Genomic DNA, 26,205 nt, shown 5'->3' on the forward strand with positions numbered 1-26,205 from the left:
GCTTTGGGTGAGTGTCTGCTCCGGGGGTCACAGTGTAGCTGCCTGGCCGGCAAGCGTAGGGTGGGGGCCCCACACCCACAGCACGCCCCAGGTAGGTGCCATTTCCCTGGGCAAGGAGGACATCGGGGCTACTCAGGGTCACCCGCCTCGAGAGCTGCTGCGCGGGGCTCAGGCGGACATGGGGGGTCCTTTGAGGCAGGACCACAGGAAGCGGGCGTCAGCCAGTGCTCCACGCAAGTGGCTTTTGGGGACTGCCCCGAGGCATTGCCACCACGGCAGGGGCAGCGTGGGCTGGTGCAGATCCAGGGAGCTGCCCCTCGTCCCCGTCCACTGGGTGCACCAACACCTTGAGCTGTAAACCCCAAACTGCCTCTGGGGCACTGAAAAAGCAAAAAAAAAGACAAAGCCAAACTTTGTTTCCCTAAGTCTGAGCAAGGCTGCCGAGGACATGGGGAGTAGGTGCAGGTGGATGCTGAAACCCAGAGACTCAAAGGCTTCGATACCCATCCCTAATTACCCCAAGCACTAATGACCTGAGTGCCTCCAGGGGTGTTCCACCCCCCCAAACCCCCCCAGCTGCTTTGACAGCAGCATGGAGCTGTTTCGCAGATGTCTGCAGCAGCGGAGGATGGGGTTAGGACAATTGCAAAGACCTTGCTGCCAACCTGCTTCTCCCCGAGATGCTCTGGGAAAGCCACTGAAATGCAGCACGGGTGACGGTGGAAATGCTACTCATCCGTCACACCCCAGGGGATGTCTGCCCTCAGCCTGCTGAGAGCCTCCTCCCAGGCTCCCCTGGGTCACACACCAGAGGTTTGCAGATGGCTTTGAGGTTTCTGAGAGGCTTGCTGCCTGCTGGGAAGGGAACAAGGCCCAGGAGCCCTCGGGCACGCAGAGCTGCGGGCACAGCAGGTTTAACACGGCCCCGGGGCACCAGCCGTGCCCTCGCCTTTGCTAGCAAAGCCCCCGTGCGCTTAATCCCAAGCAAACGTTTGTGCAGAGCTTAACATTGAGCAAATGATGGTGATGCTGTGCTTGGGGTAAGATGAGGCAGTAGGGTACCAGAAATGAGCACAGGGTCTTTTCCAGGCACCCAGGGTGTTTTCTCCCTTTCTGCAACACCCAGTTCCTAGAAAGGCGCTCTGTAACCCAAATTCCCCACCCGCTTTATAAGCAGAAGGAGCTGCCCGCCCCTCTCCCACGGGTGCTGGCCAGCGGCTCCCACCCCTGGAGCTGGCTGCGGCCATAAACTCCTAATCTCTGCCGCATCTCCGATCATAAACATCTCTGTGCAAGGCCTGGCATGGCACTGCCCCGACCTCCCCCTGCTGCACTATCACCACAAGATAAAGCCGTCTCAAGCTGAACATGGTACAAAACATTCAATTTTTATAGAGCCCTCTTATCTCCCGAAACTTGGAGCAATCCTGCCTTTTTATCACTGGGATGGAGCCATCCTTTCTACTTATCGTTAGAAATTGCTGCTGCTTGATTAAGTGCAGGGAGTGATGTATTCGCCCAAACATTAAACTTTAACTGACCTCCCCTTCTCTTTAAATATTGTGCTTTTTCCTGCTGTGAGGCCACCGTCAGCCCTCGCCCCAGCCTGGCTGGGTCCCTGGGGGTGCAGGGTGATGGAGCGGGAAGCGACTTGGGGGCACGTCGGAGAGCTGCAACGGTGTGAAGCATCTTGTGGTTTATGTGCATTTGGGAGAAAATAGCAGTTCTGCAGCGTCTGCCAGCCCTCAGGCACAGGGGAGTGTGGACAGCAGGACCGGGCGGCTTGGAGCATCCCTGGAGCACCCATCTTCAACCTCCTGGTCCCACAGCTGGCTCCCGGGGAGGAGGGACCCGCTGGTGGGTGCGTTGGAGCCTGGTGGGAGCAGCCTGCCCTTACCAGCCTTTCCCAGAGCCCTCTATTTGCCCTCCGCACCAAATGCACCGCGCTGGGGCCAATTTAGCCATCAATCAATATTTTTTTTTTCCCTTAAAAAAAAGAAATCCCGGCAGGGTGTTACCCCCTGCTCTGAACAACCCTCCCCGCTGCGGCTTCTTTGCATGAAAGCACCCAGCTGCCTTGCTGCTCTCGGCTTCTAATTCCTGCATGGAGGCAAGTGATTTGGAAAAGCAGATCTGGGACCCCGGGAGCGGGAGGGCTCTGCGCCGGCTGCCCGCAGCACCCATCGCTGCCTTCCTGCACAGCGTGATGCATGGAACAAAGCCCCACCAAAGGAGCATGGCTGCCTTCCCCAGGGCCCTGCCATCGTGCAGAGGACGAGGCTGCCGGAGGACGGAGCAGGGAAGTATCCCAGAAGTGCCAAGAAGCTTTCAGCAAAGAAAAGCCCATGAAGACAGCTGGGGATTTACAAGCCAGCACTCCAGGTGGGATCCAAGCACCTTCCCCAGTATGGGATGCTACCATCATGAGAAGATTTCAAGGACCTGATTTTATAGATGCCTAAATAAATACATAGGAATTGATATATAAAAACACAGTGTATATTTATCTATTTTGCAGGGGGAGCAGGATGTAATTAGATGGCAGCATCTCTCTCAAGGCTATCCCCGCTGTAATTCACGCCCTGAGGCAGCTGGCCGAGGGGAGGAGGAGGAATAAAAGCAGGCAGCAGAATTGATGGGCTGCTCCCAGAAGCTTTGTTTTAATTAATTTCCAGAGCACTCCTTGTAGAGGAGCAGGCAGCTCCTTCAAAGCCTCCTTCCCCCTGCTGCTGCCTGTGCTCTCATGCTTGTGCCAGCGTGGGGTCCGGGGCAGTGGGGTGAGCCCAGCAGCCGCCCCTGCTTTTTCAAGCCCCCAGGCTTTTTGGTTAAAGTGAGCAGAAGCTGTTGCTCTTTTTAGGCAGGGGGACTTTCTCCTGGTCAAGAGGCCTCTTTGATGGCCACGGTGTGGGCAGGCGTATTTGTCTGGGCTTTTCCTTTTCCCCTTTTATTGACTTTCTGCTTGTTCCTGCTGCCAGGGGTCGGACGGGGCTTTGGCTGGACTTTGCTGAAAGTCCACCCGAAACGGCTGGTTACCAGGTGCTGACGCAGTGCCCTGCCACTAAGATATAAGGGGTCTGAGAACTGGGTTTGCAGCCCGCTCGGGTGCATGGTGGCAGGGCTGGGAAGGGGCTGTGCCAGCTCCAGATCTCTTCCCGAATAAGCAGGCTTGTGAAGGTAAACTGTGTTTGCTGGATCCACCAAGGTGACGGCAGTAACAGCAGCTCAGTGCTGAATTTGGGGCGGCTTGGCCCACATGGAGGGACACATCCCTGGCCAGGAAACCATGCCGACTGACACGGAGCCCTCCAACACTGTCAAGCTGCTGCACCTGGTTTTCCTCTCCACCTCCTGGGGAATGCAGATCTGGGTGACCTTTGTGGCTGGTAGGTTGTGGTCCGTGCACACCGCGCGGTGCCTCTCTGCCCGGGGGGAGGCCCAGGGGAGGGGGCTTTGCCCCAGGACCTACCCACTCTCCCTCCTTGCAGGGTTCGTGATGGGCAGCCGCCTCCCTCGCCACACTTACGGCTTCATCCAGCGCGAGCTCTTCCCCTACTACTTCCACATCGGCTCCGCTTGTGCCTTCCTCAACCTGACTCTATTTGCCATGTACCACCCCAGCGAGCAGCTCAGCGACGAACAAATGACCCAGGTAGCCTCCCGCTTTAAAAAGTGAGCTGGGCATAGCCCAAATCCCTTCCTCCGCAGGTTCCTGCTCTGCTCCACTCCACTGGGGCTGATGATGAGGTCCGCACATGGCTCTGGTTAAAAGAAACCAGTTAGCATCCAGATCGCAGCAAGCTTTGTGTGTAAGAGGGGCTGGGGGAGAAATTTAATCCACCACATGTGTGAGATATTCAGGGCAGGTGTTGCTCCCCTGCAGATCATCGTCTTCTTCATTTGCATCGCTGCTTCTGTGCTGAACACACAGTGGTTCGGGCAGGTCACCTCTGACATCGTGGCCGACATGCACCTCGTTGAGCGCAGCCACGGCCTTGGCCAGGAGGTTGGGCTGTTTACCACCAAGTCCTGCAGGCAGCTGCGTGTCTCCAACCCCAGCTACGGGCAGCTGTCCCAGCAGCTCACCCTCTACCACACTCTGTCCTCCCTCTGCAACCTCTGCTGCATCGCGTGCAATGGCTTGAGCTTGTACTACTTGGCTGCCCGTCTCTCTACCCTGTGAGAGCAGCACAGCGCGAGGCGAGGGCTGGCTGGCCAGAACCAACACTCTGGGAAAAGGGAGCCATCCTGTTGCCTTGTTGTAAAGCAACCCTAAGCTTTGGAGATTAAATTTCAGCATCCTCAGATGGAGATACTTTTAACTGTATTTGTGCATGGTGCAGAAATTTAGGAATAGCGAAATGGAAATGCGGTCTTTAAAGCTGTCTGAATCCAGCTCTGGAGTGAGAAAAATCCTCCATGATCTAAGCAGAAGCGTTTATGGCTGAACAGCTTTTTAATGCCCCGTGCACTAACTGTGTCTAAAACTGCAGTTTATTTCTGCAATCACTGAGAGATTGCAGAAGAGAAAGAAATGACAGATTTAGAATTACTTTTAATTAAATGCTGAAAGCTAACACAGAAGCGCAGAAGACCCCGTATGTTGGCTTTACCAGTTAGTGTAATGGATAGAGTTGTTACGTTTGGGTTTAGAATTACTGTTTGTCATTCTCTTGTAGTATTTCACGAGGTGAGAAAAATTGTCTCATTTATTAGGCAGAAGTCAGTCTACTTAAAATAGACATGTTTATTTCTAGGTTATGTGGGACAATCAGTAAGGTAGCAAAAGGGTCAGTAAAACACACCGCTGTGAACAAAGAGCTCTGCTTTACCCTGGCCAGCAGCAGAGCCAAGCGGTGAAAAAGCAGCAGCTGCTTAATCCCAGGCAGGAATCTGACTGCATTCATCCCGCTGCAACAGGCAGGTATCATCCCAGACCACTGCTGTTAAACCCCAGCAACTACAGCCCACCTCCAAGGAAATCAGTGATTTTTCACAGGTAAGTAAGTACATTCCCAGCTGCTGTTGCTTCAACCGCAGCTAGTGTTTGGCACTGCTTCAGGTTGATTTCAAAACCACATGCAGCCTATCATAGAGGAGACCTTCTGCAAACCAGCTGGATTTCTTTTTAAACAAATAATCCCCTCTTGTAAGCCCTTCATTCTCCTGAAGTTCCCCTGTGTGCCAAGATTATTTCTCCCCTGAAGTGTGCAAGGTATTTTTGTTTAAGCAGAAGTTTGCAGTCTGTAGCTGGGATAACAAACAGCAGCCTCTTGCACCGGATTCCTCTTGTTTCATTCTTGCTCATTATAGTCGATGCACCTTCTTGCCAGAGAAGTACTTCTTAGAGAAAGGAGAACGCTTTACAAATGCCAAAACTGTTGGAGTCCCAGCCTTTACAAAATACCTGAGAAGATTAAAAGGAGTCCTTTGACTTCCTTGTAGCTGGCCAAGCGTCCTGCAAAGTGAGTGACTTCTGCCCAGCTCAATAAAGACTGACCTCCCCAAGGCGGCTGACAAGCTTTTTGCTGATTAGCAGAGCCTTTTGGAGCCAGGGCTACACACGTCCGAGGAGGAGTGTTTTATGAATCAACTCTTCTCCCAACAGCTACTTCTAATTAAAACAGCTGTTATTCTCCCTCTGGAAGGAGGTTTCTTTTGCAACTGCCCTTACAGCCTGAAATCTGAGGGCTTGTGCACGCTGCTGAGTTTTATGGAGTGACAGTTCAGACACAGCCCGCAGCACTGGACCTAGAGCTCTGCTCCCGCTGCGACAGACCAAGCCACCCGCGCTGTGCAGCAGGCTTTCTCCAGCTAGCTACAAGATGGTGCAAGTTAATAGCACAGGCTTTGGGCTTCACAAACAGCAAATTATTCTCTCTAAATAACTGCACAACACTTTAAAGTCAGTTTCAGAGTGAAACTGTGCTCCATGCTGTGCTGGGGGCTGCTCACGCAACATTATTAACAGTGAGAGCATTGTTAACCTTCAACATGCTCTTTATATGCTTTTTTTTTTTTTTTTTTAAAGTAGCACTGTGTAGATGGGATCTGAAACAGCCCTTTTGTGCTGCTGGTTGTGTGTAGCTCAACTCCCCTTCCCAACTCCATCCAGTCCTGGAAAGAGTTGTTCATTTTTTTGGGGAAAAAAAAAATGTAAGTCGCTAAAGCCAGGCACAAAATCCATGCAGTCCCACAGCTTTACACCTTCAAGAGTTAGGACTATTAAATCAGAGAACAAAATGCACTTAAAGCCCAAAGGTCATACTTCTTGCCTTCGTACTCTCTCTGGACATGAACAGGTACAGCCTCACCTTTGGTGCTGCAGTGCCTGTAGCAACGTGTGCTCTGGGTTCAGCTCGTACATTTCTGCTCTTTCTTCATCTTCAAAATAGAGCTGAAAAAGATTGGGAGGGTTACCAAATACTTAAGGTACATGGAGGCAAACTACCAAGCTGTTGAAAGCCCAATAACAGCACACCATATAGCTACTACAGGTTTACCAAACCTTGAACCGGCAGTGTTGGCTGCTAACTTCAGCAACACAGAAACTGTTTTGTGTAAATTCCAAGCTTTCCCTGTATAAACCAGCTTAGCTTCTGTGGCAGTGGCAGCAGGAAGGCAAAATACACTGGCTGTTCCTGTGCTTTACAGAGAAGCAAACCAAATCCACGGGCTGCTTTTTAACAGGTGAAATGCAGCAATGGTATGAGCTAAACTGAGTAGGTTTAAAGATATGTCCCAAAAGGACAGGGTACTGCTGGAGAGGGTACAGCAAAGGGCTACAAAGATGATTAGGGGACTGGAACATCTTTCTTATGAGGAAAGGCTGAGGGACTTGGGTCTTTTTAGTCTGGAGAAGAGAAGACTGAGGGGGGATCTTATCAATGCTTATATATACTTAAGCGGGGGGAGTGCCAGGAGGATGGGGCCAGTCTTTTTTCAGTGGTGCCCAGTGACAGGACGAGAGGTAACGGGCACAAACTTGGTCATAGGAAGTTCCATCTAAACATGAGGAGGAACTTCTTTACTTTGAGGGTGGCAGAGCGCTGGAACAAGCTGCCCAGAGAGGTTGTGGAGTCTCCTCTGGAGATATTCAAAACCCGCCTGGACGCATTCCTGTGCGATCTGCTCTAGGTGAACCTGCTCTGGCGGGGGGGTTGGGCTAGATGATCTCCAGAGGTCCCTTCCAACACCTATCATTCTGTGATTCTGTGATATTTGAAGAAAACAGAGTAGATTTAAGAGATTCGAATCCAGCAACTGTGCCTTAGACTGTACATACTCACAGAGCTATAATACCAGTTTTTAACCTGGTAAAGTACACAGCCACTGTCCTTTTGGACCTGTCTGCTCACTGCAGGAGGGGCTGTGCTGTTGCCTGGCACTTGTGACACTGAAGCGGAAAATGAAAAATAAACATCTGTATCCTTCTATGTACAATTTCTGAAAAATTCTCAAAACCTGCCATAGTCACAACCAACTTGCATCCCACCTTTGCTAAAGTCTTAATAGACATATATTGTCTTGATGGGATTAAGTGTTTAAGCACCACCAGTTAGATCTGAAAATAATGTTTTGGGGTTTTTTTATAAATATTTTCTCATTTGTATTGAGCAACTTGACTACAACACAGTTAAAAAACTGGCAGCCTACCAGCTTGATGGTCTAAATCTTAATTATTGTTACAAAGATGGGAATCTAAGCCATATCTATAAATATCTTCTATCAAATACAACATAAGCAGAAGACAAAAGAACTTTCATTTTCATTACTGAATTCTGTGTCCATGTCAGCACATCTGGAAAATGTTTGAGTCAATAAATGAACGTAGGTCTCCAAATCCTTATTTCACATCTGTGTATGGTAAACAGGTAACGATGCCATTGCTTTCATACACTCAAAGCTGCTCAATCTCACTCCAGAAAAAACCAAACCACAACACAACCACCCTGAAATAGAAGGAAAGTCAAACTTCTCACCTCAAGATTGCTGGGAAGGTATTTTCTTTCTAAATCCCAAGGAGGTAACTCAGAAAACATCACCATTAAATGATCAATGAATCTAAAAGCCAAAATACACTTGGTTAGCTTAGATGAAGTGTTCAGCTTCAATAATTTGTACAGTTGCATTTGAATGATGGTAAAAATACACTAGCAAATTAGACAATAAACTTGAAAGTAAGTTTAGATCACCAATAGTTTCTTCCCTTCAAACGCATTGCTTTCCCAATGAGACCAAGGCCCTGTCGTAACTCATGCTACTGGTTTCAACCTTGAGCAGTGCAACAGCAAATTATTTTTAACTTTCATTTTCACACTGAAAAAGATGTCAAAATAAACACCCTGCATTTCGTCTAAAATTGATTTTCCTTCTACAGGGTCCCACCAGCACCACGCTTCATCAGATCAGAGTGCTCAGAATATGCTTGTGTGTCAGAGGCTTGTTTATTTTGGTACTTCAGGAGTGCTGGTGGCCAATTTGTTCTAAGAACCCATTTTCCCTTCCTTTGGTCATGAAAAGGCGTAGTGAACATTGCTGTATAAAAACTACAAACTTTACTAACCTGCTTGCACTGTAATTTTATGTCCTAAACTTATTAGTAGATCTGAGGAATACATATCTCCCCACAAAAAAAAAGTTACAAATTCCAAGTTTGTTTAACATTGCAAGATCAGAAACTGAAGTTTCTGAAGCGGAATTCCCACCTTGCCAGTCACTTGCTTATAGTCTGAAAGGTCTGCAGCACTTCAGTCAGGCCTGCTGTAAGTCCTAAGGAAAACCACGGGGACACTGGTGGTTACGAGAGGTCCCTTTTGGAAGCTTTTTAAAATTTTTAAGTTTAATTCTCTTTCCCAGACCCCACATTTGGAGGGCTTTGAAACTGCACCTTAATGAACCTCTAAAATCCACGCAAGCAGATGGGTCACTGGTATTACTGGCCACTGGTCTAAGCTTGCATCGCAAGCCCCTTTAATCACACTGGGTAAACATGACGTGTTTCTCTGCGCTATAAGTTTACGTAATGTCGAGATTATGGCCCTCATATTTTTAAGTGGCATTCGTAAATCATAGAATAATTCAGGTTGGAAAGGACCTCAGGAGATCATCTAGTGCAACCTCCTGCTCAAAAGCAGGGTCAGCTATGAGATTAAAAATCTGGAACTACTTCATTAGCATAGCAGTGTTTTACTTGCTCTCTGTTCTTATCTACTCAAACATCTCCTTTATGCACAAACGCTGCTGACAGTGCATTTACCTGGAGTTCTCATGAAAAGCCGCAATGAAGTCGGTTTGCTCGTGCTCAGGGTACAGAAAGAGGACAGGCCAGTTCAGGTTACCATCAGCATCTAAGTGCACCTTGGCCCCTGTGGCATTGTCAGAGTGGAACCCATCTAAGGATATCTCAGCCAGGCCATCTGATATTTCCTCTTCTTCATTTGAAGGCTCAAGAACCAGCTTGATATTTCTTTCCTGGAGGGGAGGAAGGAAAAAAAACACAAAACAACCAAAACCCAAACAGGTGTGGTGGGGAGAATCAGAGCAAAAAATTAGCAGTCAGTAAAAGGACAAATTGTGTCATTCTTATTAATGAGTCAGCTGTTAAACATGCCATCAAAAGCCTTCCTACAGTATGAGACTCAGGTGACTGGTCTTCCCAGTAGAATCCAGAACCTCAGCCAGACACCCAAACTCCTCATAAAACGGATGAGGAAAGGTGGGAATCCAAAGGAGCCTGCATGCTGAGAAAAGAGCCTGAGAAAATGTGGGGAAAGGGATGCATCCGGAATCCTGTTCTCTGGGACCTAGCAGGCATAACTTCAGGGTGCGACTACATGCCCCAGCTCCCGAGAACATCCACTCTTTCAGAAAACTGAAGAAAGCTCACTCTTTTCTTTGGAAAGACAACTGCAGAAAAGGATATTGGATTTACGTAATAGCCCAAAATATTTTAACATAGCCCAAACACTTGCTGAGGAAGGAGAGGATCCAGGATTGATCCTGTCCTCCACACTACTGGATGGTTATCTTCTATCCTTGCACTGAAGTAATGCCCATCAGCAGCAAAGAAAGCAAGGTTCATTGGGCCAGTGTGATGCTACAGCCCAGCAGCCAGAGCACTCTCTTGGATGCTCAGTCCATTTCCTATGACTGGGTTTGTATTTTGCATTAGTTGTTACCTGAAATATGGAAACAGGCTTGGGAGCTGGGGCTACAGCCACACAGATAGGGAGAATCATGGTTTTAACTTGATTTTTTGGCTCTAGCCTTTAAAAGCCTGCATATGAGAACAACCTCTTAGAGACAAACAAGAAAGCTTTTAAAAACAAACCCAAACCCACTGACCCACCTTTATTGCTGCAAGCAAAGTTTCCTTTTGACACTGTTCTTTCTTCTCCATCACCTTTGCTTTCCTTGCATCCCGCTCCTTGGCTCGCTACATGTAAGAAAAGGTTGCACCATGGTCACACACAGCAAGTCAATGCCCATCACTGCTCTACCTTGCCAGTGAGTGGAGAAATCAGCTCAGATCTCCAGAAAGGTCCCCTCCAGCTCTTTCCCCTACACATCTCAACAACCCACACTATGTGGGACCACCGCTCAATTCTGTTTGGGAATATTATACTACACAGAAACTTGTACGGAGCACTCTTCAACCAGGGATCCCAAAGTGCTTATCAACGCAAAGTAGGTGACAAGCATTGCAGATGCTAGACTGCCTTAATATTTACCTTTAATTTGTCAGCTTTAGCTCTCATTTCCACAAGCTTTTTCTCTTTTGAATCTATTCGCAAGCCCTCCTCACACCATGCTATTGCTTCAGAGAAATTCTTTAGCTCCATGTGACAGAGAGCTCCTGGAAGGATTAAGATTTTAAGTTTCTAGCAGTGGAGTCAGTATACAACTACTACACAAAGTGGTGGTTATAAAGACAACATTAGCCCTAGTGCTTTCAAGAGGCATACACAGCAGCACACACTATTGTCTTGCCAGGTCATGTTCACTCGTAGACTTCCAGCAGGACAGCTAAGAAAATCTAAAATATTTCAGCAGTTCTTGTATCATTTGTTCATCTAGATCACAGAAATCAGCACAATGATGCTAGAAGTGTCTGTTACAAGCAAAATTTTAGCATTATAATTAACATTTCAGTATTTGTCTCATAAGGAAAAAATCAAGTGGTGATTTCCATGGAGTGAGAAATGCTGAAAAAAACCACGCCAAAAAATGAGTACCGTGGAAAGCAGCACTATGTTCTATAGAAACAGGTCCCATGCCTCTGACAGATGTGGAAGCTGAAGAGCAAAACCATAGCGTTTTGGTTGAAAATCCAAAGCAAAACATATAGTTCTGATTTTCGGAGAAAGAGTAAGAGCAAAAGAAGAGAAGAGATCTTCTACAGTAACTGCTTTACTTTTCTGAAATGAATGCTGTCTGGAAACAAAGTATGATGCACATTCACAGTAATTTAAGGTTTATAAACAGTTATTTAACACACAAAAACACAGGGTGAAACAAAGCAACATCTAACAACAGTCCATTCCAGGGCTGGTAACAGTACCAGCATAACAAGTAAAACTAACATATTCAAAGCTGTTTCGAAACAATGTTCCTTGAGCTCCACACAGTAACACATGCTTTAACTCTTACCTCTTATGATTGCTTTGAGATGGGTGGGCTTTAACTTTTTCGCTTGGATGGCATCATTGAGAGCAGAACGGTAGTTACCTATAAAGCAAGTAACACTGCTCAGAACCTTTATTTTATATTTAAAATCCAAGCAGATCCCAAGGTGACAATATAGCTTATGCAGAGACTCTGTAATTCACTGTTTCTACAATCACTGTGAGGTGAATGGAGGAAGAAAGAGCAAGAAGTGAAAGGACAGGAATCAATCGTACAGGTGAGAGGTAAGTAACATGACTGTGAGGAAACCATGTCCCAACTGCAACACACAACAACATTAAAAGGCCAAGAACACCTTCCCTGCTGTGCGGATGCTGTTGGTAGGATAGGTGGTAGCTTGAGGAGGACACAGCCAGGAAGGAGTGATAGAATGTGTTGTTTCAACAGATTTTTGAGGCCAGGGCACCCCCCTGTAGTTCCAATCACCCTGTGGATCTCTTCAGCATCAAAAAACACTGGCTTTGCCCTCTCCTGGAGCCAAGGCTTGAGCAGCAGGTAATAGTTGCAATGAACAAAGCACAAATCCTGCATGCACCCATGCTCTGAAAATGAGCCAGGTCTTCAGGGTTCGAGGTGTCTTTTTCTCCTGAATAAGCTATTTAGTACGCTGTATCACAAAAAAAGTAAAGAAGAAGAAAACCCAAAATGGGGAGGCAAAGCAACTCTGGACCACAGAGCCCACTTCCCAGCCCTGTCCTGGGCAGGATGGCGCAGGTCTCGTTACCCAGGTAAAACTGCGCGGCCCCTCGGTTTGTGTGCAGCACGGCGTTCAGCTCCGCGTCCTCGCACTTCTTCTTCAGCCCCTCGGTGTAGGCGATGACAGCTCTCCTGTAGTCCCTCTCCCTGAAGTACTCGTTCCCTTCGTTCTTGTACATCCTGGCCAGCTCTGCAGGGGATGGCGGGGGGGACAGGCCCTGAGCGGGGGGCACAGCTCCCCAGCGCCCCACCAGCACCTCAAGCCCTCTCCCCCGGCCGGGGCCGGAGGGGCAGACGGGCAGACCCCCCCCCGAACCCCGGCTGCCCACCTGCGGGGCCCTGCTCCTCGTCGAAGAGGAGGGACTGCAGACAGGCCAGCTCGGGCTGCCGCGCCGCGTCGATCTCGGCCGGGCACCGCTTCATGAACATGGGGATGGCCTCCAGCTCCTGCGGGCGGACACACACCTCAGCTCGGCCCGGCCCTGCCCAGCCCAGCCCGACCCGGCGCCCCCCGGCCTCACCTGCTCCCAGGTGTCGGGGTGGAGAGCGCCCCGGTACCGCGGCGTGCCGCCGCCCGACCCGGCCTCCGCCATGCTGCAGCTCCGGACCGCCCCGCGCCTTCCGACCGCCTCCCGCCCCTCAGGCCCGGCCCCTCCGCCCTCAGGCCCGGCCCCTCCGCCCTCAGGCCCGGCCCCTCCGCCCTCAGGCCCGGCCCCTCCGCCCTCAGGCCCGGCCCCTCCGCCCTCAGGCCCGGCCCCTCCGCCCTCAGGCCCGGCCCCTCCGCCCTCAGGCCTGCCCCTCCGCCCTCAGGCCTGCCCCTCCGCCCTCAGGCCTGCTTTCGGCAGCAGGTTTGGGTGGCATCTCCCGTAGGGATGGCAGGTGGAGCTGATCCTGCCCGGGACAGGGAGGAGAAGGACCAGGGGACCTCCTCAGGCCCGGGAGCACGTGGAGAGCATGGGTCTGCCACACAGCCCTACGTGACGGTGGCACCGCTGTTGGCCGTGATCTCGAGCCCAGGAGATGCGGCACGGGGCAAGGCAACTCGGTCCAGAGAGCTGCCTGCCAAGGACGGGATGGCAAACTGACACGAAGGCTCACGGAGCGACGGCACCACTCAGTGCCGCTGGGATGGCGGCAAGCTGCTCCTCACGGGAGCCCCGGGGCCCGGCCCGGCGAGCCCCACGCCCCAGTGGGCACGTACAGGTGGGATGTCACCACCCTGCGGGACAGGGTAACTTACAGCCTATAAGCAACAACACGGCCTGGACATTTTTACCCCCAGGCTTTGCAGGTCCCCAAATTTCATGTTTCCTTCTTATTTTGCAAAGATTTTCTACCAATCGGACGCTGCATTCCCAAAACCACACCGTCACCACCCAAGCCCGGCAGATCCAGGCATCTCACCAGCCGGACTGACCTGGAGGACTGGGATGTGGATGCCCAACACCATTCTTCACCTTCATTCCTGCAGATTTGCAGCGGTATGGCATTTTCAAGGTGAACAAGGCTCTAGACTTCACCGCTTTGCTTTAATTAAGATTAGCCTCCACTCACGGAACCCTAGTGTCTCCAAAAAGGAGATGCAAATGGAGGAAAGGCGCCTTCCTTTTCCTCCCCCTTAAAATCCCTCATGTGGAGAACTCACCACCTGAAAAGGGCAAGGGAAAGCCCTGCCGTCCCCGCTCCTGCAGCCTCAGCTGTTGTGTGCGCTCAACAGAGGCCGTGTCTGCCATGGCCGGGCGGCGAGGGGCTGACGCTGCCAGCACTCCCATGGCTGCATGAGGCTACACACATCGGGAAAAGCAGCTCACAGAGGCCTGTAGTCAGAGGGAGAAATGTACCCGGCCCCATGGGGGAACATGGGCTGACCCCAGCTTGCCCGCAGCACCCGGCGTGGTTGCAAGACACCCTGGCCGGCTCTGACGTGAGCTGGATTCGGCTCCGCTCACCCAGAGCCATCGCTGACAACCTGCAAGTCCTTGAAAAGGAACCAGGCCTGTTCAGATAAACTTTGTGCAGCAAAGATGAGAGATTCAGAGACAGGGAGGTTAAGGGACCTGCACTTTACTCAGCAACTCAATGACACCTTCCTTGGTGAGGAACAAAACCTCGCCAGCGTTCTGACTCCAGACCTCAAAGACTGGGGGGTCCTCGCAAACCCTCTTCCCGGCTATGACCACGTAGGGATAACCCAGCTTGTTGGCATCCTTTAGCCTTTTGCCGATGGTCAGCTGTGTCCTGTCATCCAGCACCGAGTCGCTGGCGAGGTGGGGCAGCGCTTCGGCAAGGTCATCGTACACCCGCTCCAGCAGTGCAGCTCCCTCCTCCTCCTCCTCCTTGCTGCCTCTCTTGGGAGGAATGAAGCAGAGCTGGTAGGGTGCGATGAGGCTTGGCCAACGGATGCTGTCCTCTGTAGAGAGCACCTCGATGGAGGCCGCCAGGATGCGAGTAACACCCAGGCCGTAGCAACCCATTTCTGCCAGCTGGGGTTTGTTCTCGGGGGAGTAGAAAACAGCGTTGGAGACGGAGGAGTACTTGGTGCCCAGGTAAAACGTGTGCCCCACTTCGATCCCTTTGGTCTGGGTGAGTTTTTCTCCGCATGTGGGGCAAGACGTTTGCTCCCCATTTAGCGTTTCCACGTTGGCCGCAAAATGTCCGGCAGGGCACAGCACCAGCCTGTCCTCGCCGATGTCCGCCGGGAGCTGGAACTCGTGGGACATGGTGCCGCCGATGCTCCCTGTGGCCGCCCGCACTCTGACGAAGGGAAGGCCCAGGCGGTCGAAGAGGCTGCGGTAGGCGTCGCACACCAGGTCGTACGTCTGCCGAGCCGCCTCTTCGGAGGTGTCGAAGGTGTACATGTCCTTCATGTAAAACTCCCGGCTGCGCAGCAAGCCGAAGCGGGGCTTGGGCTCGTCCCGAAACTTCCTGGTTATCTGGTAGAGGCGCAGCGGGAGCTGCTTGTAGGACAGGTTGCTCTGAGCGGCCACCAGCTCCGTCACGGCCTCCTCGTGCGTGGGGCCCAGGCAGTAGCCCTTGCCGTGCCGGTCCGCCAGCCGGAAGAGCTCCGGCCCCATCCGGTCCCAGCGGCCGCTGGCCCGCCACAGCTCGGCCGAGCTCAGGCTGGGCATGTTCAGCTTCTGCCCCCCCAGGGCCTGCATCTCCTCGTCCATCGCCCGGACGAGCTTCTCCATGGCGCGGACGGCGGGCGGCAGGTAGTAGTAGCAGCCGGGGCTGGAGGGGTGGATGAGCCCCGCCTGCAGCATCAGCCTCTGGCTCCGGCAGGCGGGCTCCCCGGCCCTGCCGTCCCACCCCGCCTCGCCGCCCGCCTGCAGGTTGAGGGGCTGGAAAAGCTGCGAGAGCAGCAGCCGCCTGGCCCTGCCCGCGGCGCCGTGCCGGGGCCGGCAGCCGTGCCGGGGCCAGCAGCCGCGCTGCCGGGCGCTCAGCGCCGGGAGCCTCCACCTGCCCAGCCAGCCCTCCATGGCGGTGCCCCAGAGGGGGCCCGGAGCCTGCGGAGGAGGGGGAGCGGCAGCACGACGGGGGTCAGCGCCGGCTGCGAGGCGGGGGCCTCCCCCGCCCACCCGCGGGCAGCGCTGCCGGTGCGCTGCCCGCAGCGGGACACGCCGCCCCACGCGGCTCCCTGCCGCCACCCCGGCACCTACGCGGAGCTGCGTGCGCGCCTCCCGGGAGGTACCGCCACCCCCCGACACGGACACGGACACGCGTGAACGCGGCAGCAGCACACCCGCGTACCTACGCGCGCGCGCGCGCACGCCCACAGACACACAGGCGCGCGCCCGGACACCCGCACGCGCCTGCACACGCTTACACGGGCGCGGGCGCGCGCCCTCCCGTGCCGCGCGCAGCCCGCAGGGGCCACCACGCGCCCCGCCCCGCCGACACCACCAATGGGCACCGCAGCCCCCTGTCACGTGGCGGATCTCAACGGCAGCCGGCCGGAAGCCGGAAGTCGGCGGGGCGGAGCCCGGCCCGCGGGCGGAGGAGGCTGGGACTCTATGGTTCCGCCGGCATGGCGCCGGGCGCCACCTGCCGGGCGGACAGCGCGGCCTCCAGCAGGGTGTCCGCCGGGGTGTGACCCCACGGGGCGTGCGGGGCCACTTGCAGTCTCCCACCCGGCGTGGGCCGCAGCACCCCCGTGGTTGCACTGAGCTCCCGTGGCTGGATTGCGTGAAAGCGGGTGGGAGCCCTCGGGGGGGGCGCACAGGAGCTGAGGCGGGCTGGCCCGGGGGGACGGCACCCGCCCAGGTGTCACCAAATCCCAACAGTCCCGCACCACGGGCGGAGCGGGAACCCTTCGCCTCGTAGCGCTGCCATCCTGGGGCTGGGGACGTGGCTGGGACAGGCACACATCCCAGGCTCTCTGCTGCGGGCCCACAGGCAGGGGATGGGGGTGGATGGCCACCAGTGCCAGCAGAGCAACAGCAGGGCCCGTGCAGGGCTGACACCACAGGGGGTTTGGCTGTTGCTTTTTTAGTGAACAAGGCTTTGGAAAACTGAGAAGGCCCTGACAGCTCACGAGGGAGACAGCCCCTCCGCGAGCCTCCTGCCACCGCCACGACTCAGAGGGACAGTGACCCCGCGTTCATCCGGCCCTTGGAAGAATCGACCTTCATCATCTCAAACAGCAGCTTCACCAGCTCCGTCCTCCCCCAGGCAATCGCAGCTTTGCAGAGACGGATCACCTCCAGCGTGCGGTTGCCGCACACCGACTTCAGCTCCTGCTGCAGGCGCTGCCGTGGGAATTTCTCCTCGGCTTTCTTAACCCACTGCTCCACCTCCTGCATCAGCGTTTCCGTCTTCAGCTTCTTCTGACCAAAGAGCACGAGCAGTGTCTCCCAGAGGCACCGCAAGCTTTCGGTGGAGCCCGCATTGTCCAGTTTGATGGCCCACTTGAAGCGCTCAATGGCAAATGTTTCCTGGCTTTTAAGCCACAGGCATTTGCCCCTGAAGAGCTGCAGTTTGGGTATGGTATTGCCCAGGTCAAACTCCATGGCTTTGTCTAGGAGTTTCATCCACCAGGAACAGTTCTTGCACAGCGTCCATGCTCATGTAATAGTAAAAAATAGTAAATAGAGGGGGGCAGGACAAAATGGGGCTATCAGGAGAAAAGAGAGACCAATGGCTGCCTCTGAGGATGACATTCCCTATTGGGCTCTGGGGAGAGGAGTAACAGAGTGTGGTGACCTGTTCTCAGCACCGTGTCCATAGTGTACACACGGGGCTGGAGTCCTGCTCCCATCCTTGTGTCTAATGTCTCCCACCACCTGGCTCCAGGTGGCATTTCGCTCCCGTAAGCTCTCTGAATTCCCTCCCAGCTAAGGCTGATGTTAACTGTAGCAATCCCACCGTTCCCTCCTCCCGCTTTCAGCCCTGCTGCACCCCTCCATCTCCCTCGCACCTAACTAGAGGCGAGCCCCACAGGAGGGAGAGGCAGCCGAGGGCCAGGCCCCTCAGTCTTTGTGGTCTACCTTTAGGGCTGAGAGTTAATGAAAACCTGGGGACACTACAAGGAGCTCCCCGGGATCTCAGGGGTATGATGTGCCCACCCTCACCTGGCCCATGACCAGGTTTGTCCTCAGGCATGGACAAACCTTGAGGACCCTTTCAAGGTCATTTTCAGCATGCATGAGCTTCCTTCTGTCAGGCACTGGGCACTGTCCCATCTTGACGCATTCCAGATCTTGCAGATACATCTTCATGTGGATCTGGAGACCAGAGGAAACTCATCAGCTTGGCTTAGTGCCCAGTTGCAGGATGGATGATGAAATGATGTGAGTACAAATGACTAGCACGCATCAGGTCAGCTCCTTGACCATGCCAAACTACCCCAGAGAGCCAGGCCAGCTTGCCCAGCACAGGCACCCCAGTCTCCAAAGCATGACCCCGTGGTTAGCGGTACCAGGAAAGGTGGTGCAAGCCCCTGAAATGCTGCTCATCCTGTTGACCTTGGCTGTAAATTTGGTTCCTGGTAATCATGGGGTCCTTGAAAGCAACTAGCCCATCTGCTCCCCCTTCCAGGCTCAGGCTCAAGACAGGGGGGCAGCATGCCCTAGCGTGTTTGGAGGTTGAACCACTTGGCCATAGGAGTATGCCTGAAGAAGGGCTGAGAAAAGCTTTTTTCTTATGTCATTTCAGCTTTCTCCAGTCAAAGCTGGCAGACAGACACCACCTGGCACCCACTGACGGCCTCCACGCTGCACTTTTCAGTCTTGTCCTGGTTTTGGCTGGGATGGAGTTCATTTTCTTCGCAGTAGCTAGCATGAGGTTATATTTTGGATTTGTACTGAAAACAGCCTTGATTGATAATACAGGGATGTTTTCGTTAGTGCTGAGCAGTGCTTACACAGAGTCAAGGCCTTTTCTACTTCTCACTTTGCCCTGCCATCGAGTAGGCTGGGGGTGCACAAGAAATTGGGAGGGGACACAGCCGGGACAGCTGATCCCAGCTGACCAAAGGGATATTCCATAGTATATGATGTCATGCTCAGCATATAAAGCTGGAGGAAGAAGGAAGGGAGGGAGGGATATTCAGAGCAATGATGTTTGTCTTCCCAAGTAACCATTACATGTAATGGAGCCCTGCTTACCTGGAGATGGCTGAACACCTGCCTGCCGATGGGAAGCGGTGAATGAATTCCTTGTTTGGCTGTGCTTGCCTGCGCGGCTTTTGCATTACCTATTAAACTGTCTTTATCTCAGCCCTTTGAGTTTTCTCACTTTTACCCTTCCAATTCTCTCCCACATCGCATTGCAGGGGGGAGTGAACGAGCGGCTGTGTGGGGCTTAGTTGCCGGCTGGGTTTAAACCACAACAAGCCTCCTGCCTCGAGGTCAAAGGAAGTTAAACATCTCTGAAGAGCAGTTGTAAGCACATATTAAAGTACTCCACTAGAGGAGGAAATGTCACTTCACTGAGCCTCATTTTATGAGGAGTTAAATAATCCTGTTTAAATATAAGGCAGTAAGAACGAGTCCTTATTTTATTTAAAAACGGGATTTGAAGAAATCTTCATCATTCTTCTATAATGGGGAATACTCACTAATGTGCACTCCTGTTTACGGAGGGCTGGAAATAGGCAAAGTCAAGGGATTGAAGAGCAGATTTTTGATGCTCCCGAGTGATTTAGGAGCATTAAAGTCATTAAATAGTCGAGCCATTTCTGCGGGGTGACGCAGCATCCTGTGAAACATTGCCCAGGGGGACCTGGGGAAGCCCCTCAGCGGCTCAGGGCCAGAGCCAGGATCTGGCCCACATTTCCTGGCTGCCAGGTAGCAACTTCACTCCCAGACCAGCCTCCACTGGTTTCGTCAGGCAATTACTTCTCCCCGCGTGTTTCTCACCACAATTAAACAAGCAATGCAAAAGCTGTCCGGGAGAAGCACTGTGGCTGTCTCGGAGGCTGGAGGAGCAGGACAGGTCCCTGGGAGAAGGGGACCTGCCCACCCCTCGGACACCCAGCACCCTGTGCTGGCCCTGATGGGGACCTACCTGTGCCCGCGTGCAGAACGCCTGCCAGCTGAGCTGTGGCTCCTGCAGGACATCCAGTGCCATATTGCATATCCCTCTGGCCGCCTCCTGCTTGCCCAGGAAGCGGAAGATTTTTGCCAGGCGATTCAGGATGGGAGGGTTGTCTTTCACCGTTTCTATCGCCTGTTTGAACTACAGAAGTGAAACACGCTCCCGTCAGTGACTTATTGCCTGCTGTGCTGATCAAAGGGACAAAACCATCTTGGATTGATTCGCCAGGGCGGTGTTTTAACCGGGAGGGTTGAAGGCTATACAAGAGATGCGGTTTGTGGGGAAAGCTGATATCTCTTATTAAATCAACAGACAGGACTGAATGCGGGGCTAAGCTCAGGGGTTATGTGCCTGAAAGCCTGTCTGTGCTCCTTATTTTTTCCAGCTGTGCCGGGGAATCTAATAAAGGTACTTCTGTCCCTGCAGCCTCTCACCAAACTGCTCGCCTGCTGCTTTGCCGGGGGCTGATTTATGCCATTGGGGCCAAACGCGTTGCCTGAGAGGGGTGTGCCCTGCACATGGTATGACCGAGGGTCTCTGGTCCCGTCTGGGGCCTCCTCTCTTCACCCCAGGGGATTTCCAGGAGGAAAAATGCTGAGGATGGGGGGAAGATGAATGCAGGACCAAGCAGGCAATGGCAGCTGCCTTGAATCAGTCCCTGGTGCAGCAGCACTGGGTATAGCACCTTTCCAAAGCAATTGAGGGGGTCAGTCTCAGAGAACCCACAGTCCTGATCCCTGTTGGGGTGGTGGAAAACATTCCTTTCCTTTCCAGCAGCATCCCCAGGTAGCACCAGGCCAGGGCTAGGGAAGAGAAGTCAGGGCAGGTGAGGGGCCAAGTCATTCAGCGGCCAAACCTCTCTCCATCCTACAGAGGATTTGCAGTTTGGGCTTGGGGTCTCGGCACAGAGAGGCGGCATATCCCAACCAACCCTGGACATGCTCTTACATGGCTTGTAGGGTCCGTGAGCCCACAGCACTGGCTCACACAGCTGGCTGACTAATTTTCCCCAAGTACTTTCATTCCCTCCAGTGATGTTACTGTAACTGCAAGACTGCAGGACAACGTTTTTATGCCCAGTGAAGCGGTAGTTGCAGGGCTTGTCTTAGATTTGCCCCTCGGGAAGTTACCGGGGGATATGAAATTACCGCACATGCCCTGCACCCTGGCAGCTACGCAAGGTGCAGGTGCTCCCAGGTAATCCTCAGATGCTTTCAGACAGCTCCTCCCGAGCAGATAACACTTCTGAAAATAGACAACGCTGATAAAACTATAGTAATTAAATTGATCAGAAGCATGCATATTGTCATCTGAGGTTCAGGGCTACCTTGGATGTAGGTACCTACAGCATCCATCAGTGCTGGATGCATTACACCATGAGTTACACCTGTGTAGGGACCAGAGGTGGGTTTTACACAGATGGGCTTGGGGTCCCCTCCTGCTGAAATAATCCATTTCTCCTACCTTGGGGGACTTGATGACTTGTTGGAGCAGTGCCAGGGTGCTGTTGAAGGCAGGCAGCCTCTTCTGCTCCTTGCTGCCCTGGCTCAGCAGGATCCCGTCCAGCCTGCAACGGGAGCGGGTGGCATGGCTGGGACTGGTCTGAGCAGCAAACCCTGCTTTCTGCACCAAACAGCAGCCCAGCACCAGGGAACTGGCTTCTGCAGGCCTGGCTTGCTCTTGTCCGAAACACCACGTGCGTTAAGGGGGCTGGTGAGCCTCCCCTGCAAAGACCATGGGTGCGGATCGCCTTGCCCAGACCCGCCAGCGCTCACAGATGCAGCAAATACAGCGCCACAGGGGACATGAGCACCAAGAGCATCATTTTATTGCCCAAAGTGGGATTGGCAGGTTGGGTTGTTGCTTTAAGAATCTATTTTTCAGCAGCTTAGAGATAATTTGTTCCTATGAAAGCCTGGTAAATGGTTGGATCAAGCCCTGAATATGTTGCTTTAGCCAGGCTGGGAGCCTCCGTTACAACCAGAACCCCTGCCTTGACCCTGCTGTCTGCCGGCCCTGCCTGGTCCCTGGAGTGGACATTCCCTGGGGAACAGGGATGCTGGGTGCCACGGTGATGGCTGCCATGGCAAGGGCTGCCACCATCCCTGCAGCCCTTTGGGACCAGAGCTGACAGCATGGGGCTGCAGGCACTCCCCAGGGACATGGGCAGCTGGGTGAGGCCACCGGCTCAGCCTGCCTGGATGTGTGGGGAGAGCTGGACTTAACGGTGTAGCTCTCCTCACCTCCCAGATTGTCTGTGCCCTCTGGGAAGCAGCTTCTGCATGGGGACTTCTTGCACATGACAGTCCAGGACACCCAGCTCGGGCTGGAAGCACCCCAGGGTGGAAGTGTGGGATGTGGGCTGCTCACGCTGGAGCTCGCTGGTGCTTTCCCAGTGCTCAGCAAACAGAGCACAGAGGAGCGGGACACAGAGCAGCAGATCCCTGTGTCCATCTCCCCTTATCACCCCTTTTCACCCAGCATGGGCTCAGTGTCATGCTCCAGTCCCGGTGCTGCTGACGGCAGTGCTCTGGCTCTGCGTTGCAGGGGAAAGCATCAGCTTCTGGCTGGGCCAGAGCCAAGGAGGGCTCCCCTATGCCCGCCTCGAGGAGAGGGACAAGCGCTCCGCCAGCACGCGAGGGCTGATGCACAGCAGGACAGCGAAGTGTGTCCTGCCGGCAGTCCTGGCGAGTCCTGCCCCTTGCCCTGGGGACACGGTCACAGGGTGGCCCTGTCCCAGCGCTGAGCGCACCGCTGCTGCCTTTTCCCCCATGTCCTGCAGGGCAGCGGCCTGGGACCCGGCACCTACCACCTGCGGAGCAGCATCGAGGAGGGGCTGCGACGGGCGGGCGGCCCTGGCCCCTGCCAGCCCTTCTCAGGGGACAGGTCAAAGCCCACCGGTGGTGGCCATCACACCTTGGAGGTGTGTTGCCCCGGGGCCACGGACCCAGATGGGGTTTCTCAGCGAGCAGTGGCATTGCCAACACATTGCTATACGGATGGAGAGCTGCCTTACGCCAGCATCTGTCCCGCTTGCTGTTTGCTCTTTGACTTCCCTTGGACAGATGGGGTGGCCCGAGAGACCACCAGCAGCTGAGCCTCTCACGCTGCTCACTTGTCCCGGCAGAGGAGAGGCACCGAGCTGAGCACTGACGCTGTCAAGGGTTTCCTGGACAAGCTGATGTTGAAGAACAAGAAGAAAGGCTGCTTCAGCACTCTGCCAAGGAACCCGCTCTGCTCCATGGAGAGGATCTTCTGGGCTACGCTCAGCTAGTGCCCGAGAGAGGCTGTCAGTGGAAGCACGGACATCGGCACCGGCTGGTGTCACCAGCATCCCCACTGGTGCAGTGGGTGCCCAGGGTGGGGATGCATTAGGCCTTGGGGGAATGGATGGACAGATGGATGGCTCTCCGACATTGTACAGCTCGTTTTATGAGCAAACTGAAGCATAACAGGTTTCCTTCTGCACAGTGTGCGATGGGGCTGGGCTCCGACAACCCAAAGCAGAGAGATCAGCGTACTCCAGCCAACCCCCATTCTGGTCATCCACCAAGAGATTTGACAGAAAGTCCTACCACCTCTTTACTGAGAACAAGGTGAGTGAGCGGACACAGCAGTGAGAGAGGGACGCAGGAACGATCAGGCTCTGAGCTTTCTCCATGACCATCCCTAATCCATTACCAGCACCCTGGGAGAGGATGAAACTCTTCTGAGCCATAGTAAGGGTGGGCACTGCTCACCTGCTTCAGCCAGCTAAATGTTAGGTGTGTCCTCTGAACGGAGCAGCACCCCAGCAGAAGTCCCAGGCCAGGTGGCTGTCTGTGATAGAAGGGCAGATGGACCTCAGGAGGTGCTTTTCGCTCCCCGTTAATTATCAAGCAAACCTGTGTGACCTGGCCAGATGCCCATTCTTTAGAGAGAAGATGAGTCCCTCTCTGGGTGCTGCTGTTCTTGCCTAGAACAGGTTGCTAAAGAATAAACGGTGAATAAAGGCCCACAGCCCAACGTCCTGCCAGGTCAAGGGAAAGGTGCCCCCTGCGTACAGCAGCACGCTGAGCACCCACCGCTGAGCACACGCTGCCCATAGGCAGGTGAGCTTGGCTGGTGCTGAGCAGAGGGGTAGGAGCTCAGCAGCGACCACATTCTCTGCCTACATCCTTAGGCCTTTGCTCTTTTCAAAGGATGCTCAGACAACCCTTCCCATTAGTTTTGCTCTGCATCAGCTGTAAGGAAGAGGATGAAGGCAGCTGCGTTTGAGTCCTTTTAGGTGCCAGGAGCTCCTTGTATCCTCCCAGAAAGTCATATATGGCTGCTTGAAAGCCAGTTTTTCCTCTAGCAGCATGAGCAGCACGTTGCAGAGCCAGTGCAGGCAGGAGCCCTTCCCTTAGTACCCATTGCTGGAGCTGTATTCATCTTCACAGCTTTCCCACGGAGAACCAGAACAAAGCCTAAAGGGCTCAAAGCAGACAGGGAAAGCTTTAGTCTGAAATAGTTCACCTTGGCTAGGGATGAGGAGCAGGCTTCCACGTGGCTTCTCCCCTTTATCCAGCTGAGCGGGGAACAGGCAACTTGAAAGAGGTCAAGGATGAAGACATCTTCGTGATTGCTGGGGAACTTGACAGATGACATTTCAGTGGGGAGGTTGTGACATGGCAGCCCTTCACTACAGCTAGCAGTAGGCGACTGGTGAGCGTGCTCAAGCCCACAGACCTAATCCACTTCTTTATGGACCGTTGTGACGAGAACTGCTCGTGAAGGGGACTGGCCGGGCTAACCCCGATTAGTGTGTCTTCTCCCTCCCCTGCAATATAGGCTCGGTTTGGTTAAGATATGCCACATACTGTATTTTTTGCAACTGAAGGTCTGACCATGGGAAGGCACTACCTGGTTTTGCCCCACTCGCATCCCCCATGCTGCCTCTAGATGGGGAAGCACACGAGAGCTTTTCCTTCCAGAACACTGTAGGTGTTGGTCGCTGCGACATCACTGAGCATGAAAAATACTCTCAGAAGATGAGATACCAGTCCCTGTACCAGTGTGACGCACAGCGGTACCTGAGCAACTTGAAGCAGGATGCCTACTTGCTGTCAGTCTGACGGACAAGGAGGCTGCAAGTGGTTTCACGCTGGCTTATGGGAAAATCATCCTGAGCAGCTCCGGGGAGACTGAGTGTACATTACTGACACTACAACTGATGTGAGATGGGATGATCGTGTGGTTAAAGCACTGGATCAGGACTGAGAAACGCTCACCAGCTCCACTGCAGGTTCCCTCTGTGGGCGGGGAGGTTGGTATTGTTGCACCTCTCCCCTCCCAGGAAGATGAGGAGACCTTTGTCCCTCCCCACCGTGTAGGGGTAGTGGGAGGATTAAAGAACTACTGGCTCTCGAGGCACTTCACAGATGCCAAGGTGGTTGTTCTATCTTGTGAAATGCAATTTGCCTGCAGCGGAGGTGGAGGCAAATAGTTTCCATCGAGTTAGAGGAGGCAGCCTGGGAAGGAACTGGGAAGTGGATGGATAATCAGGCTGACTGGACTCATTCCCAGTGCTGGCAGTGGAGTGCTCAACAGCCCCTAACAAAAATCACCTTCTCAGCCTGTGCCTTGGTTTACCCGTCTGAGGAAGGAAGATAACAAGGCTCACTTTCACCGCAGAGGGCTTTGAAATTGCTAGCGTGAAAACCCTGTGAAGCAGTTAGGAACGCTACTAATGAGAGACCTCAGGATAGCCCTCCACTCTCACCTTTGCTTGTGGCCGAGATTAGCAAACTGCTGTGGTGGCACTACGGGCCGACAGCTCTGCAGAGGTCTTTCTTGATCTGCAGAGTAGTTAGAAGTCGGTCTTGGCTGAATATAACTTGTCAGCTTTCAGCGGGGCAGCCAGAAATTAGCTATCCTATGATGGAGAAAGCATAATGAAATCTAGCTTTCAATATTGCCTGGCTTTGTTAATTTTGCACTTCCCATAGGAATAAAAAAGAAATCTGAACAGTGAGCAGGACTTGGAATTCAAACACATCTCTCTGATTGAATAGCACTAGCTCAAAATGACTTTTCAAGCTATAGCTGTGCTTTCTAGGGAATAGCCAGGCTTTTAAGAGTTCTGTTCACCTCCATGCTCATTAAGACTAATGAGATTAATCCAGCCAATAATGAGCCCACTGAATCGCATCCTCTTTCCACAGCAAGCGGCTCAAGCCTGTTGCTAAAAACAACTGGAGTGATTTGATTTCTGCTCCACGTTGTCCAGATACCTCTGAAGAAATCACTGCTGTTTTCCAAACATAA

General features: G+C 53.3%; 5 protein-coding genes across 5 annotated transcripts; 2 read left to right on the forward strand and 3 right to left on the reverse strand.

The window, feature by feature from the left end:
• The first annotated feature begins 3,253 nt into the window (after positions 1 to 3,253).
• TMEM205 (transmembrane protein 205) lies at positions 3,254 to 4,180 on the forward strand. The gene is made up of 3 exons (XM_009811279.2): positions 3,254 to 3,383; positions 3,486 to 3,649; positions 3,881 to 4,180. Exons 1-3 carry the CDS (start codon positions 3,254 to 3,256, stop codon positions 4,178 to 4,180), a joined length of 594 nt encoding a protein of 197 aa, XP_009809581.2.
• Positions 4,181 to 4,719: 539 nt separating this feature from the next.
• TTC4 (tetratricopeptide repeat domain 4) lies at positions 4,720 to 12,974 on the reverse strand. The gene is made up of 10 exons (XM_059821863.1): positions 12,903 to 12,974; positions 12,711 to 12,828; positions 12,410 to 12,571; positions 11,650 to 11,727; positions 10,731 to 10,855; positions 10,349 to 10,435; positions 9,257 to 9,471; positions 7,980 to 8,061; positions 6,312 to 6,394; positions 4,720 to 5,404 (listed from the first exon to the last, which is right to left on the reverse strand). The coding sequence occupies exons 1-10, from the start codon at positions 12,972 to 12,974 to the stop codon at positions 5,305 to 5,307; spliced, it is 1,122 nt and encodes a 373-aa protein (XP_059677846.1). The 3' UTR covers positions 4,720 to 5,304.
• A 1,455-nt stretch (positions 12,975 to 14,429) lies between these two features.
• On the reverse strand, positions 14,430 to 15,860 carry PARS2 (prolyl-tRNA synthetase 2, mitochondrial). Its single transcript, XM_009816571.2, has one exon. It carries the CDS (start codon positions 15,858 to 15,860, stop codon positions 14,430 to 14,432), a length of 1,431 nt encoding a protein of 476 aa, XP_009814873.2.
• Positions 15,861 to 16,958: 1,098 nt separating this feature from the next.
• On the reverse strand, positions 16,959 to 21,724 carry TTC22 (tetratricopeptide repeat domain 22). Its single transcript, XM_059822208.1, is given in 9 exon segments — positions 16,959 to 17,406; positions 17,408 to 17,459; positions 17,951 to 18,104; positions 19,888 to 20,049; positions 20,603 to 20,649; positions 20,652 to 20,720; positions 20,866 to 20,971; positions 21,382 to 21,484; positions 21,693 to 21,724. Coding segments are annotated over 9 exon segments (1,173 nt in total).
• CIMAP2 (ciliary microtubule associated protein 2) lies at positions 21,723 to 26,205 on the forward strand. The gene is given in 8 exon segments (XM_059822209.1): positions 21,723 to 21,768; positions 22,465 to 22,604; positions 22,700 to 22,840; positions 23,045 to 23,210; positions 23,389 to 23,513; positions 24,254 to 24,286; positions 24,873 to 25,003; positions 26,103 to 26,205. Coding segments are annotated over 8 exon segments (885 nt in total).

Source organism: Gavia stellata, chromosome 10, assembly GCF_030936135.1.
Source record: "Gavia stellata isolate bGavSte3 chromosome 10, bGavSte3.hap2, whole genome shotgun sequence".
NCBI lineage: Eukaryota > Metazoa > Chordata > Aves > Gaviiformes > Gaviidae > Gavia > Gavia stellata.

Coding starts and splice junctions, on each gene's coding strand:
- PARS2 (XM_009816571.2), bottom strand. CDS start 15,860: ATGGAGGGCTGGCTGGGCAGGTGGAGGCTCCCGGCGCTGAGCGCCCGG.
- TMEM205 (XM_009811279.2), top strand. CDS start 3,254: ATGGAGGGACACATCCCTGGCCAGGAAACCATGCCGACTGACACGGAG. Junction 3,384..3,485: donor CTGGGTGACCTTTGTGGCTG/GTAGGTTGTGGT, acceptor CCCTCCTTGCAG/GGTTCGTGATGGGCAGCCGC. Junction 3,650..3,880: donor GCGACGAACAAATGACCCAG/GTAGCCTCCCGC, acceptor GCTCCCCTGCAG/ATCATCGTCTTCTTCATTTG.
- TTC4 (XM_059821863.1), bottom strand. CDS start 12,974: ATGGCGGAGGCCGGGTCGGGCGGCGGCACGCCGCGGTACCGGGGCGCT. Junction 12,572..12,710: donor CGAGGAGCAGGGCCCCGCAG/GTGGGCAGCCGG, acceptor CATCCCCTGCAG/AGCTGGCCAGGATGTACAAG. Junction 10,436..10,730: donor CTAAAGCTGACAAATTAAAG/GTAAATATTAAG, acceptor TCTTACATGTAG/CGAGCCAAGGAGCGGGATGC.